General features: G+C 40.9%; 1 protein-coding gene across 4 annotated transcripts in view; it reads right to left on the reverse strand.

Annotated features, from left to right (window-relative positions):
- rps6ka1 (ribosomal protein S6 kinase a, polypeptide 1) overlaps positions 1-14,682 on the reverse strand; it is a gene marked incomplete at its 5' end in the record, with an annotated part of 83,136 nt that overhangs the window by 60,225 nt on the left and 8,229 nt on the right. For 2 of the 4 annotated variants that reach the window (XM_084045778.1, XM_084045777.1), the window contains 2 exons: positions 2,590-2,634; positions 12,301-12,934. In XM_084045778.1, coding sequence (XP_083901904.1) covers positions 2,590-2,634; positions 12,301-12,363 — 108 coding nt within the window. Of the gene's footprint in view, positions 1-2,589; positions 2,635-12,300; positions 12,935-14,682 lie in introns of those variants that run through there. The other 2 variants (XM_084045775.1, XM_084045774.1) reach the window with 1 other exon arrangement.

Below are 14,682 nucleotides of genomic sequence, written 5' to 3' on the forward strand. Positions count from 1 at the left end.
TAGCCATCTAATAGATGGCTCATTAGTGTCAGACTCATTATCATGGGAACACATAATGTACACCTACTGTACTGTACCAGGGTAGGTACTTTACTCATCCCCAAGGGGAAACTGTGATCACTTGATCACAGTTTCCCTCACTACTTCTAATCTTCATACTGTACTATTTCAACCTTATTTATATACGGCATGGCTCTGTAGGAGGAAAGGCGTCTATCTGTGCGTGTGTGTGTGTGTGTGTGTGTGTGTGTGTGTGTGTGTGTGTGTGTGTGTGTGTGTGTGTGTGTGTGTGTGTGTGTGTGTGTGTGCGTGCGTGCGCGTTTCGTATACAAAGAAAATAGTAATAAATAAATAAATTCTTGTACACTACACGCTGCCAGTAGGCCAAGGGTGTACGTTTCACATATTGTGTACATATATGTTTTTTAATATTGCTGACTGAGGTCTTTCTCTCTCTCTCTCTCTGAGCATCTATGAGGTCTATCAGATCCAGGTAACTCCCATGGCTGGGCCAGACAATGGCAGCCATTATCAGATTCCCAGCATTTAAACAGCAGCTAAGCATTGATCGTTAATGTGCCTGGCTAGACCTGCCTTGACTGCATGGAGCCAGCAAGGTCTGGAGGGGGGGGGGGGGGGGGGCTTCTCTCTCTAACCCCAATGACATCAAGATCTGACCCTTCAATGTACAGTGACATATATTATGTATGAAGCTAGTTAGAGAGTACCGTCTTCTACTGTAGCCCCTTAATATAATACAACTCATATTAATACTTACTATAGTATTACTACAAAGTCTCACACACACACACACACACACACACACACACACACACACACACACACACACACACACACACACACACACACACACACACACACACACACACACACACACACACACACACACACACACAGCTGCAGAATATAGCCTATGGTACCTTCCTGTTCATGCTTGAAAGAGTTGACAAAATTTACGTCATTGTACTCCAATAATGATTGTCACGACGCGAGGAAATCTAACATGCTTGATATGATCGGAACAGAATTGGAGCTGTCACGTAGAGGGAAAAGTCTGGAAAAAAACACCTTACTCCAAACGATTATGTAACGATTGAGTGACAGGAGCACACACGATTTTATTACGACTCGAAATCGTTTGAAAGTCGGTTGGTGTAAGGCCGGTATGAAAGAGACAGACACCCATTATTGGGTAGTTAAAATAGGAGTACTACTGTATGTTCTCCTGGTTTTATTCTTACAACCCTCGAGCTTATTCAGTGCTTTTTGTTTAAGACATTTTAAAACACCATTGCAATAACCAAGAAGAAATAAAAGCATGTATGATGATTTGGGTGTCTTTAAAACTAAAAAGTGATCGGACACTGGATATTCCTGAGACGATAAAAAGAAAACATATTTGAACAAGTTTGTTAAGGTGGCTCTCAAAGGTTTCATGTGAGGCAAATTAACAAAATAGGATTGGCATCATCGCACCTGCAATGACAATAAAGCAATTGAATTGAGAATGTGTTCCGGTCTTTGGTCTGATAGAACCAGTGTCTACCAGCTGATGTCAAAGCTGGAATGGGGCTTTTGAGACAGAGACAGTGCTGAGTTTTCTGTTTTTCTCAGTGTTTGTTTACCGTTTGGATGGGCTACCTTGACAAAAGAACACTTTAATTTAGTCCAAGCTCTCCAGACTCTGGCTCAATCGTGATGCATTGTCCTAAGCTGAAAGAACAGCTACTCAGCCTGATATGCTCTGCTCAGCCTACCTACCCTTGAGAAAAGAGGACTGAAAGAGACTAGGAACATTTCCTGGGACTCTGCTACGAGGCTAACAGAATAATGGTCTGCTGAAGAGACAGGATCACATTTCAGGGCTTCACAATAAAGGATGGAAGAGCGCCAGGAGCCTTGAAAGGCTGACTCAGGCCTAATTTATACTTAGTCGCATGACAGTGTCGCTTGCGAAAAATAACAGATTTTCAAACTAGCAATGTGACGCGATGCATTGTTAGCGTGACAATCAGTTATGTCCATCCGTGTGTGTGGGGTGTCTTATCAGTATAAGAAACGGACCATTTGGCCAAATAAGGTGTGTAATATTGATTCAAACACATCACTACATGCAGCTGTTGACCCCTCCGCCTGCTGGACTGTCACACTGACCTCAGCATGTCTTCAACACATTAAGCCCTGGATAATTCGTCCTCTGAGAGCTGCAAATACAATCAGTAAGTGTACACATGATGCATACTGTACGTGTGTGTGTGTGTGTGTGCATGTGCAATAAAGCATGCACACGTAGACAGTTATGTTCATCAGCACAGGCTTGCGTAAACATGATAACCTCTTGTTGCTCCAGTCTGCACAGGGAAGGAAAGATTGATCTGAGACACCTTTTGTCCTTTCTCAAAATTTGCATCGGGCTGCTTGACCTTCATTAAATAATACAGCACAGGCCCATATGTGTGTGTGTGTGGTGTGGTGTGGTGTGGTGTGGTGTGGTGTGGTGTGGTGTGGTGTGGTGTGTGTGTGTGTGTGTGTGTGTGTGTGTGTATCCACAGAAGCTCTTCACTGTACCTTGACAGCAGGCGTGACTCCCTCCTCGGCTGTGCTCTGCCCATTCTGTAAAGACAGCAGACGAGAGAAACTGTCAGTTTATGAAACGGACACAGAAAGAGAGGGAGAGAGAGAAAGAGAGCAGACATCGAGACTATTCACTGAGTGTGTGGTTAGAGACAGTGCATCTACACTTATTATCAACACTTTCCTCCTCTACCCGACAAACCTAATATAACCTAGGGCTGACACACTAATGGGCGTTTTTCCTCTATGCTCTGGTGGGGGAGTGCTGTTAAAAAGGGTAATCATTATTTGTAAAATGATTGCTTCCTCGAGAAACTAAGAGAACCAACATTTTGTTCTTTCAGTAGAGATAAACGTCCGACACAGAGCAAGAGCATAAGCTTCCAGTCAGATCAATTCCTTACAGCAGAAGTTCCCAAACGTTTCCATGCCAAGGACCTCAAATAGACATTGCCTCCGACTGCAGCCCCCTATTGCAAAATGGCTTAAAATAAAATAAAGAAATTAGCGACCCTAAACTTTTTGAAAGAAATAGTCACATGCCCAAAATGGAGACTCCAGGTTGAAAGTGGTTAAACAGACACAATAGTCTTGTGAATTGAAAATAAACAATTTATATAAAGAGGATTTTAAACCCAAGAAAGCACTATGGCTTGTTTCCATTGGGGTCTTTTGTACTCAATTCATCGAAACATTTAATGACAGACGAATAAAAGCTGTACGTGTGTACATCTCACTCCCCTTGCACACAAAGCTAATGAAAATGTAAGGCAATGGGGATAAGGGACATTTCGCTGACACACTCACACACAAACATACAAAGAGAGGCTAAAAGCTAAAAACAAAGGCCCCTTCACACCCCCCCCCTCTTCCGCTATGAGCTTTGTTTGATAGAAGAAGAGAGAGGGACAACCCTGAAGTCACACTTCCTCTGCCGCACTCCCTTCCTTTATACTGCACGAACATAAGCAAAACAGTGACAAACTCACTGTGTCCTCTAAAGACACAGGACAGAGGGAGGAAACCACAACTATATGTACTGTAGTGGCAGAGAGGAAATAAGCTCTACCATGTTTAAACCATTAAGACCTGAGGCCGATTCTAAAAATGTTTTGAATGTTTTGACAGTTTTTTTAGAAATAAATATGAAAAATAAAAATATGAAAAATGTAAAATATCTCAAATATTTTGCTCCAGGGAAACCAGAAGCAAAGATTTGAGTTAATATATATTCAAAGATTTGCACGAATTCACGATGTTTTCAAAAATAGCAGATCTATAGCGCGGCACAGAGTGTCACGCTATGAATTCAATGCTTCATGGGGTGTGTAATTGTTAGAAAATAAGTAATTTTTTGGGTGAACTACTACTTTAATGGGTTAAGAGAAATAAAGAGCTTCTCTCGGTCAGAGGACTAAATCTAATTCACTCTTATTTGTAATAGCCCACAATACCACCCATCGATTGGTGCGATTTGGAAACGGAAAGAATTCACTTCCTGACTGTACTCTACTTTGAAAACAAAACAAACAAAAAACAATTACTGTAGCCTGGGTGGAGGGAGCTGGAAAGTATACTGCATTTTCTCCTAAGAGACCAACAATTCATCCTGCTCGACTATGATGGTCATGATGTGACTGAAGGTCAAATTTGGCTGAACCATCCTGGAGCTGTAACAGCTATCCCGTACGTGAGAGAGAATTGAGGAGAGACTGAGTGTAAGGAACTGGCAGACAGGCTGTTATAAATTCTATGTCTACTATGTCATTTTTGCTCTTAGAAACACAATATAGAACCTTTCTTCCGTCACCGTTTCTCCCCTTCAGCACGATGGTTGAGGCTTCTGTTTAACCCGGGATGTTGAGGGGCAACAGTCGGGACTCCTGAGGAGTGTGTGAGTGTGTGTGCATATGCGAATGTGTATGCCTAGCGTTGGCGTTGCCTTCCAGAGATTGAAGCCCCACACGTTTCAACATCATTAGCTCTGCATGACTGATCCAAGTGGCCCAGTTAACTGCATGCTCCCTCCCCTGGGCTTCCTCAATGAGAGCAGAACACATGCACACACACACTAAAAAATAAAGTTACACAAATGTGTGTTGTTTACATTTCAGCTCAAACTAAAGCATTTTCCAACGCATTTACTGTGTTACTGTGTGCATAAACAAACACAGAAACACCCACAAACTTGAGGGTGAGTTCACAGCAAAGGAATTTACAGGCACCAAGCGTACTATAATTGAGAGAATTTGAGACCAACCTATTAAATGAAAAAGCCGGAATGGTGTATAGTTCAGGGAAAGCAAACAATTAGGAAGTGTTCGTCACTCACAGGTCATGTGTAGTTAATAGATAAATCTTAAGTGTTAATGCTATGATGACTGGGACAACGCTGCCCTGTAACCTAGCAACAAAGCAATACAATAAACATGTCCTTCCTTACCTGTAATCATCACATTTGCTAAATGTGTACACATTATGTAATCACAGACCTACTGTACTGTACAGGTAGACAATGTCGCAGAGTAGTAATTCACTACCACACAATCGACACATAATGCTTTAAAGCAATTCACAAACTCTAAAATCACTTTTTTCCACCACTTTTTTCTCCCTACTCTGCAATTTACTTGCGACAGCAGTGAATTTGCACCAGGTATACAGGTATCGATGTCCTTACTGTCAGAAATACACTAAAGTCACACACTGCCTCACCAATGGGACATGGTGTTAACTGTAAAGGTTAAAGAGGACATTATGGAGCGCATATCAAACTAGGAACTGTGTTCCCACATGCCTTCACCCATTCTCCTTTACTGCACGCCCACAGCCCTGCCCAAGTGTTCCAGAGGTCACACCCAGATTAGCTGTAGCTAAGCCCACAAACGCACTCTTGCATGTGCACAGCAGCACACCCACAGAAAGTGAGAGATGAGAGAGACATGGACTCATGGATCCACGTGCGTATGCATGCACATGCGCGGGCACACACACACACACACACACACACACACACACACACACACACACACACACACACACACACACACACACACACACACACACACACACACACACACACACACACACACACACACACACACACACACACACACACACACACACACACACACAGTTGAGTAGCTGAGTCTACACTGCTGACCACACCTGACTCTGGGACTAGACAATGGCACACATTCCATGTATTAACCCTAACCTCTCCTTTCACTGTCTTTTCACGCACTCAACTCAACTCCTAGTGTAAAATGCAAACTCCTCTAATATTCTCTGCCTTTGCTCACATCTACTACCACAAGCTATTTCTTATCTTACTTTCTTATCACCATTAAGGAGAACGTAATTCAAATCTCATTTTGGGATTTAGATTGGCATATAGCCAACAGGAAAAAGCACACCACTGTTTAATAAGGCGATCACTTCATTAAGAGTTACTCATTAACTACATGACATGTGACTGCTTCGTGTTAACCCATTGTAATAGGCTGAAGGCCTATTAAATGTAGACTGAAACAAAAGTAATAGAAAAGTGTGATTTTAGCTTTCACAGTTATGCTATCGTAAAACTGTGCTCGTCAACACTGCATCCGGCTTGGCCAGGCACACCAACCAACACAATTGACCGTGTTTGCAGGTGGGAAGCTGGATGTGTGGGGTGGAAAACCTCTGCCACTGCACTAGCAACTCCTACAGGTTGGTTGGGGCGCCTGTTCAGCAGGGAGCGGAACTGGGAAGAATAGTGTCTTCCTTCAGTCCGAATGATTATGTTTTTCCCGTGAAACTCCTCACCCTCAGGAGAAAAAAGCGGGTGGTGACTTCATGTGTATCAAGGGGGGGTTGTCTACACCACTGTTTCGTGTTTCCCAAACAGTGGGTTGGGACTCAGTTGTGGGTCGCGGATCTATTTTCGTGGGTCGCGAGTGAATATCCCTTTATTTTTTGTTTCCTTAAATTTTGCCATTAATTATTAGAATTTTAAAAGATTTCCACTAAAATTCACACATTTTCATGAGTTGAAAACAAATTCAAAACATTTTCCAAAAATAATTTCATGAATAAACTAAAAATAATCAAAGAAATTCCCTTAATTGGAAAAAAATAAATTTAAGAAGTAGTGAAAATAGCAGATCTGCAAGCTCTGCTTGCGCGAAGCGACAAGCAGAGTCGCGGCGCGAAGCGACACGCTGTGAGCTTGTAGATTAACTATTTTCACTAGTTTGGGTCCCGGGCAAACAGATTTCTCTTTTGGGTCTTGAGCTAAAAGGGAACCACTGGTCTACACCCTCTCCAAGACCAAACAGTAAGGGTCAGCAGCGACAGGGACTAGATGGCGAAATTGAAATAAAAAAATATTAAAAAATTAATAACCGGAACAATGTACAACCAATTTCTTAATCTATCAGGCTCACAGAGGTAGCCTGGTAAACCCTCCCTCCGGAAATCTCATTTCCATTTGATTTTAGAAATGAGATTTCCGGAGGGAGGGTTTACCAGGCTATCACAGAGGCACAATACAGTACATACTATTTGGACAAATATAGCACTGAAAAACAATGAGCAACAAAATAACTATTTTCCACCATAAATGATCATCATTAATCATGATCAAAAATAATTATTACAATATTCAGCAAACTAAGTGGGATTGTTTTATCCATAAATATGTGCCCATGTGCATAGGTGTGAGTGAGCCATCTTTTCAGAAGCTCACACATCTTTGAAGGAATGCAGATGGAACACAGCATAACTGTAGTAGAAATGGGCAAAAAACAATGAGTGCTAGGGGTGTGAAACGAATCGTGTGGATACCACATGGCTAATCTGGTAATGGCATTGGGCTCACAAGAGCAGATTGGGGATAATTTGTTGGAGCTCATCTCATCAAGGCGATTCACACAGGATTAGTTAACCACATGAATCGTAGCATCCCTATTCTGGCCTGGGCGTGTGATAATAGGAGAACATTTAGTGAAAATAGCAGATATACTGTAAAAGCTCACAAACGCAACGCGTTGTGAAAAAGAAGGGGGCAAAGTATAGACCCCTGGCTCAACCAAGCCCATCTCTTCAGATCTCTGTTTTACACTGCCATTGTATACTGCTGTCCTCTGGTCCTCTCAGCATCTTGCACAACATGGCAGTCGATCCAATTCTCGTTCATAGCACTTCTCTGGTTTCAAAACAAGCACATACTCGCAGAATGTAAGAGCTGATAAGGAAACACACTTATCATCAACTGGTATATCATATATCGTATCACAGCATTGTATCGCTATGTTTGCATGGGTGTGCTTACTCTGTCTAGATGAAAGAAAATATGGAAAATGTATACAGTGAGTAAAATGTGTTTTAGTGATGTACAGCCCTTCACTTGGTTCCCATCATGCAGCTCAGATTCTGTCTGAGGGCTCAGGCTGTTTTTTTGCCATAAACACAAAAAAATGGTTTAGGGCACCAAAAGATTTTTTTTTAATCACCAAAACCAAAAAACAAAAGCCCCATTAGCAACCCATTGAGGCTTTGCTTCTTAAAGAAACCACACATTTTGGCTGAAGGGAGAGTAGAATTCATTAGTGCCCGACTGATGCTAGATTTGCGGGTCCGATGCTGATCCCAATTTTGGAGAGTCCTAGACGACAGCACTGATTACAGATGTTTGACCGATATCTTGCAAAAAAGTGGAAAATCTTGAACATTTTAATTAAGCATATACTAAACTTCAATATATGAAAAGAATATTTGACTTTAATTATAATTTACAATGAACAAAGCAAACCAGTAAATATAAAATACACACAAACTAAACTTTAACCACTTAAGCGCTCTATTACATTTTTTTCTGAAACCAATCTACCAGCTCACATGCGTATGGAGGATCGAGATGACAGGAAACACCATTGAAGGGCTCGTCCGAGGATGAGAGAGGATGTTGCTTAAGGCCCTCCAAGACGGTCAGAACCAATCCTGAGGCTAATTTACACTTTGTCAGACGAAATGTGTCGGTCAAGCAAACTAAAATAAATCTGTTATTCACTTTAATGAGCAATACAATTTAATGCGACAAAGTATAACCTAGGCTTCAGCCATCATCACTATCCATCTTTTCGTCACTATCTGGGAAATCTCCCTGGGCTCCATGTCCCTCTGCCACTCCATCAACATTAACTGACACTGTCTAAAATCTCTTTCTCTGCTCCAACAATCTCAGCCTAGAGCCGTCACTCTAATGTCTCACCAAGACCCAAGAGTACACATCTGGGTGCCAGGGCTAGTGACATAGCAAATGAGTAAGAGAAAGAGAGAGACTTCTGGGATGCCAGCTAAGCTAAACGGGACATATCCCATGTGACACCGTCTGGCACAGACTGCTGTAACGGAATTAGTCATTGCTGTCTCCAAGTGTACACTGATAAACCCTGAGTCTCTAGTGGTAGCACTGTTGGGATTTCTAGAAAGCCATGTTCGTGGCACATAGATGATAGCATGTTTATTAATATAGGCCTCTTTGGATTTTCATTAATTAGGCCCAGAAATGTGTGAATAAACTGGAGTTTTGAGAATAAGTCCCACCTCTCATCACTGAGTGTTTTGTGAATAATTAATATCAGTCTATTTCTATGCCTGCCATTACTGGGTCTTTCCTCCTATCAAAGTCTTTCCACCTATCAAAGTCCCTTGCTGGCTGGCCTGGGGGGAGGGGGGCTTTTCATGATCAGTAGTTCCTGTTATTCCACGCAATGTTAAACAGTAATTAAATTTTATTCTGAGAATGTACAATTGTTTTACTCCGGCTCAACACCCTGGATTTTACTGAGTAGGTGTAATTATTCAGCAGCAAAGGATATGAAGCTGGGCAGAGAGAGGAGATGCATCTTTAATCAAATGAACCTAGTGAGGTCAGGTGCATGAATTAATTGCTGCTTTCTAGGAATGTCATTGAGGACACCATGGCATAAAGCATTGGTCCATAGAAAGCTATTCATTAAAAAAGGAGATAGGAAACAGAGTAGGAATTCAAAGCTTCCTTCGCCTGCCCAAACAACAGCTAGACAGTCCTATACTGTATCTAATCACACAGGAAGAAACAAGGCAAGAATAATGCTTTAAACTAGTTCAGCGTTAGCTAGCATGAAAATGAGACCCTTTCATTTCAGGGTCCCATCTGACCCTAAAAGAAAATGTGTGCTTCGAAAACCTCATTGCCATGAAATTGGCACTGATGATTATTTAATATAGGCATGAATAAATGCACAAAGTGCAAACTAGCTTCAGTTTTTATTTGGTTCAGTTTTTCTAGGTTCTTGGGTCTTCTAAACCAAAATACAGTTTAGACATTGACCGCATTATTACATCCAAGATGTGAAGTGTTTGAAGAAAAAACACTTTGACTCCAGTTATTGTGCATCTAAATGGGAAGTGCTTACAAATCACAGCTATATTAACATTTCAACAACAATGGGGGTTATCTATGCCATAGCCTTGCTATGCTTGAATGATAAGAATCTACAAGGTCTTTCTTCTTGGACTTCAGGAAGTAGGCCTACATACTGTAAGTGAGTTACCCAACTCAGTGTTCCTTATCTCAAATTGCCTGCCCACCTAAAGAATGATAACATGTACTGTACGTGTACGTAGGGTTGTCACTCACGATTATGTCATTTTTGACATCTTAAAAAATAATCTTATTTTTTTTGTATTAATTGTCACTCAAATAATTGTGATTAACAATTTAATTCTGTTGTTGAACATTGGAACATTATGCATTAAAAAAAATACATTTCTGTTTGTTTTTTAGGCTTCGTAAACAAAAGTTGCACAGGGCGGATATGACAAATAACTCACATATTTAATTACTTCACACTTTCTAAATAAACCCATTAATAGTGTAAATGGCCGATGTACAAGATCTGCTATTTCCACACTTTTTTTTCATGTTTGAAAATATATGAACATTTTTAACATGGAAATTATGACAATTATGCAACAAATTATTGCAATTAGGCGACATAGCCTATATGGTGCAGTGCGTGTGTGAAACCTATAAATGGGGCACATGATTATAGTAGACAGGGATACACATTAATATAATCTAAAACTAATAAATAAAACTACTACAAAGAAAGGGAGGTTCTTCCATACAATAGATTCTCATGCCAAGTACTTCCACTGATTAAAATGAGTTGAAATAAGGCTACAATGCTGCCCTGGGGCACTTTGTCCTAAACGCTTTTTAAGCTTAATTTATACTCCATCGCAAGTAAGTGACACCAACACTACGGAGTATAAATGAGGCTTCGTTCAGCAGAGGCAGCAAAATACTTTCTCCTGTCCCTATTCCTTAATATCAGACAAATATTTGAGTCCACAGAGAATGAAGAACTTAGGTCATTCTCATTACATCCCAGATTATAGACCATTGGTTCTCAACCTTTTCAGGCCTCGACCCCACAAAATAATCATATTTGAACTGTGGGGACCCTCCAACATAATCATATTTGAACTTTGGGACAAGCACTTGGAATTGTAGTTGTTGAGGCATTACATTTTGTTGGTTGTTTGTTCGGTTCCACAGACAAGATTTTTTCTAATAGCTGATCTACATGCTCACAACGCCTCACAATGAGGCGTTGTGAGCATGTACTGTAGATCAGCCTCCCCCCCCCCCCCCCCCCCACAGGTTGAGAACCACTGATTGTAATATAGACAACTGAGCATCAGCACATACAGCTGAGCTGAGCACTGGACTGGATTGTGAGATCACAGATTAGAGGCTTGCTTCTTCAGTTGTAAGCTCTGGCAGAGTTACTTATGATGACAAATACTATCCGACTGTCCCACAAGAGTCACAAACTTTAATTCCTCTACTGTGTGGTAGTCCTCTTTGCGTTGACTAGCCCCCTTGTATTGTTAGGCGATACTTATATATCTATATTTTAGTCAACATTAGGTACATTACCCAATTAAGTCTTGTTTTTCTTCTTTATAAAATGTATAAACTGTTCAACTTTCGTATGTACAAGCAAAGATGGAAGATTGTACTGGTCAGTGTTTTACACTTGTAAACCTGTGGTGTGACAATCAAGTTGAAGTTTGAAACTGAACTATGATGTGACTTTACAGTTGGTCTGTTTGATCTGTTGTTTACTCAAGTACTGTACTTAAGTACAAATTTGAGGTATTTCTACTTTACTGGAGTATTTCCAATTGTCAATACTTTTACTTCTACTGCATTACATTTCAGAGGCAAATATTGTACTTTTACGCCACTACATTTATTTGAAAAGTTTAGTTCTAATTACTTTGTAGATTTTGATTACAATTACAAAACATACCCACTTCAGCCCTATACCTACATTTCGGCCATTTAAAAATATCCTATACAAGCTCACATGCCAGCATTGTGAGCTTGTAGATCTGATATTTTTATACATTTAAAAACTTGAAATGGGCCATTTTGCATAATGAGTACTTTTACTTTTGGTACTTTAAGTATACTTTGACACCAACACGTTTGTATTTTTACCCAAGCACCTTTTGAATTCCGGACATTATTGTAAACAGAGTATTTATACATTGCAGTATTGAGACTTTTACTAATGTAAAACATTTAGTACTTCTTCCACCACTGAATACATCGAACTACTAGTACTGATGATGAAGTGCAACAGACAGTGATTTATTAATTACCTCCGTCTCGAGCTGCACAAGCTCCATCGTGGGCCATGGTTCCGCGATTTGCGCAAGAGGCATGTTTGCAGGATCTGGGACTTCTTCAGAATGTAGAGTTCTAGTAATAGTTTACTCTCCACCAGACTTCCAGATTAATCCAGAATACGTTCAGTCAAGTCAAGAGAGCGATATGTTCAGTCCCACACAAGTCCAGGTATAGAGACGAGATTGATTTATAATAAGCGCTGACTTTACTCTCTTGGAGAAGACACGCATGCAAGACGCACGAGAACAACAACAGAGGTGTACAAACAAAACAATATCCCTTTTTTATGGGTTAAATCAATGGAAATGGAAATGAAAGGCAGATTCCTCAGGTGTTCCACCTCAGCAAACCCCGGGTTTGACAGTCAGCAGGGAGAAGAACAGAACACAATCCCGTTCCAGTCGTCCACACTCGCTGCAAGAATACCCCTTCCAAACGTCAATTTAAGCCCAAAGTCCTTATTATCTGTGCCGTCGACGTCGACGACGTGTTTTATATCTTAGTTTTTTTTTTTCTTCTCCTGGTGCTTAAGTGATATTATCCCTTCCTTGGACAGTGAGGGAAATCTCTCTTTCTTTCTCTCTCTCTGCCCGTCCGTCAGCAGCAGCGCGTTCAGAGCAAAGAGCCGACCGAGCGCTTAACTGACTGTGTGTGAAGCCTACAGTGTTGCCAGGTTTTGCGAGAGAAACAAGCAACCAGGTATATTAAAACCAGCCAAAAAGAAGCGAGCCCTTCGCCCTTTAAACATATTACGTTGGCTATTTGGAAATAGCCCAATGGAAACAAGCCATAGTGCTTTCTTGGGTTCAATCCTTTTAGCATTATATTTGTATTAAACTGTACTTTCTGTGTTTTTTTTTTGCAAACTGTTAATAAAGTATTCAATCAATCAATCAATCAAACAAACATTTTAACAACACAAATATTGTATGGGAGTCCCTGGCACAAAATATTTTAATATGGGGGGTCTGTGGACAATTACATATTAATTTGGGGGTCCTTGACATGAAAATGTTTAGAGAACTGGTTTAAACAAGATTAGAAACAAGCCCAAATAAGCAACTACACTTTAAAAACAAGCCTAGCTCTGGTCCATAGCGATAGCGTTAGAAGAACTCCTTCTAACGATATGGACCAGAGCTAGAAACAAGCCCAAAAAAACGCAGCCCGCAACTACCAATATTTACAAGCAACTTACCAGAAAAACAAGCCCAAAATCGCTTATAATACGCAGACATGGCAACGCTGGCTGTGGAGCCTGTTTTTTGTGCCTCGTCGTACGACGGTGTCGCGCGCCAATAATAGCCGATCTGCAAGCTCACGAGGCGTCGCACTCGGTCGCACTGCGACGCCTCGTGAGCTTGCAGATCGGCTATTATCGTGTGCAAGGAACTCGAGCTGTCATTGGCCGACTGACTCCAGAAGGAACATTATCCATCCATCCCTCCCCCTCCTGGCTTTGCACCGCCCTACTCTGCTTATTATTATACGCCATCGTCTGGTGAAATGGATGCATTGCAAATACGTAATGCAAAGATGATGGTACTGAAAGAACAGCAGCCTGCTTTAGGCAATATATTCATCACAGATTCTTATGGTTTTCATAACCTCGAGCTTATTTATTAAAATTTTTTATTTATTTATTTTATTTTTCCAGTATCGTAACTGCATTTTGTCCTGTTATTTGTAATTGTGAAAAAAAAACAGCAGCCTGCTTTGATGTGCTGCTGGGCCGTGCACTGGCCATACAGCAGGTGCGTCTCTCCAAAATAGATGAGCATATGTTGTGATGGTAGGCATTCAAAGAGAGATTGTTCCATCATCTCTACTGAATCGAAAGAAGATGGGAAGAAGATAATGAATACTAGCACCATCATGATCACAGAAGGACATGCAGCATCTACAGAATGTGTAGAATTGTATGTTGCTGTGAGGTCCTCGAAGCTCAGAAATACACTATGATCATCATTTACAGCCATTCATTCGAATCTGAAATTTGTAGACCCTCACCAGCAAATAGAATAGAATAGAATAGAATGTGGCCAACAGTGTTTGGATGCTGGCAAGGACATTACATTGATTCAATGCAATTTTCATTGATAACAGCTTTTCCAATGATGATCCATGTAATCTTATATAATAGTAGAGTACAGCCTCCACCACCACCACTCTTCTGCTCCATTCAAGGCTGAGTGGCTTCTACTCTTGGCCAGCTTTTGGTTACTATTGGCAACTAGAGCGAGTCAATATGAAGGGAGGGCATTTTGTTGAATTACAAATGAAATGAAACAATGGACAGGCACAAAGCCCTACTTGTACATATCAGGTGTCCAACAGGGAGCTCTTTTGATGTT

Source organism: Gymnoscopelus microlampas (genome assembly GCF_963454915.1).
Source record: "Gymnoscopelus microlampas genome assembly, chromosome: 20".
In the NCBI taxonomy this organism is placed as follows: Eukaryota; Metazoa; Chordata; class Actinopteri; order Myctophiformes; family Myctophidae; genus Gymnoscopelus; species Gymnoscopelus microlampas.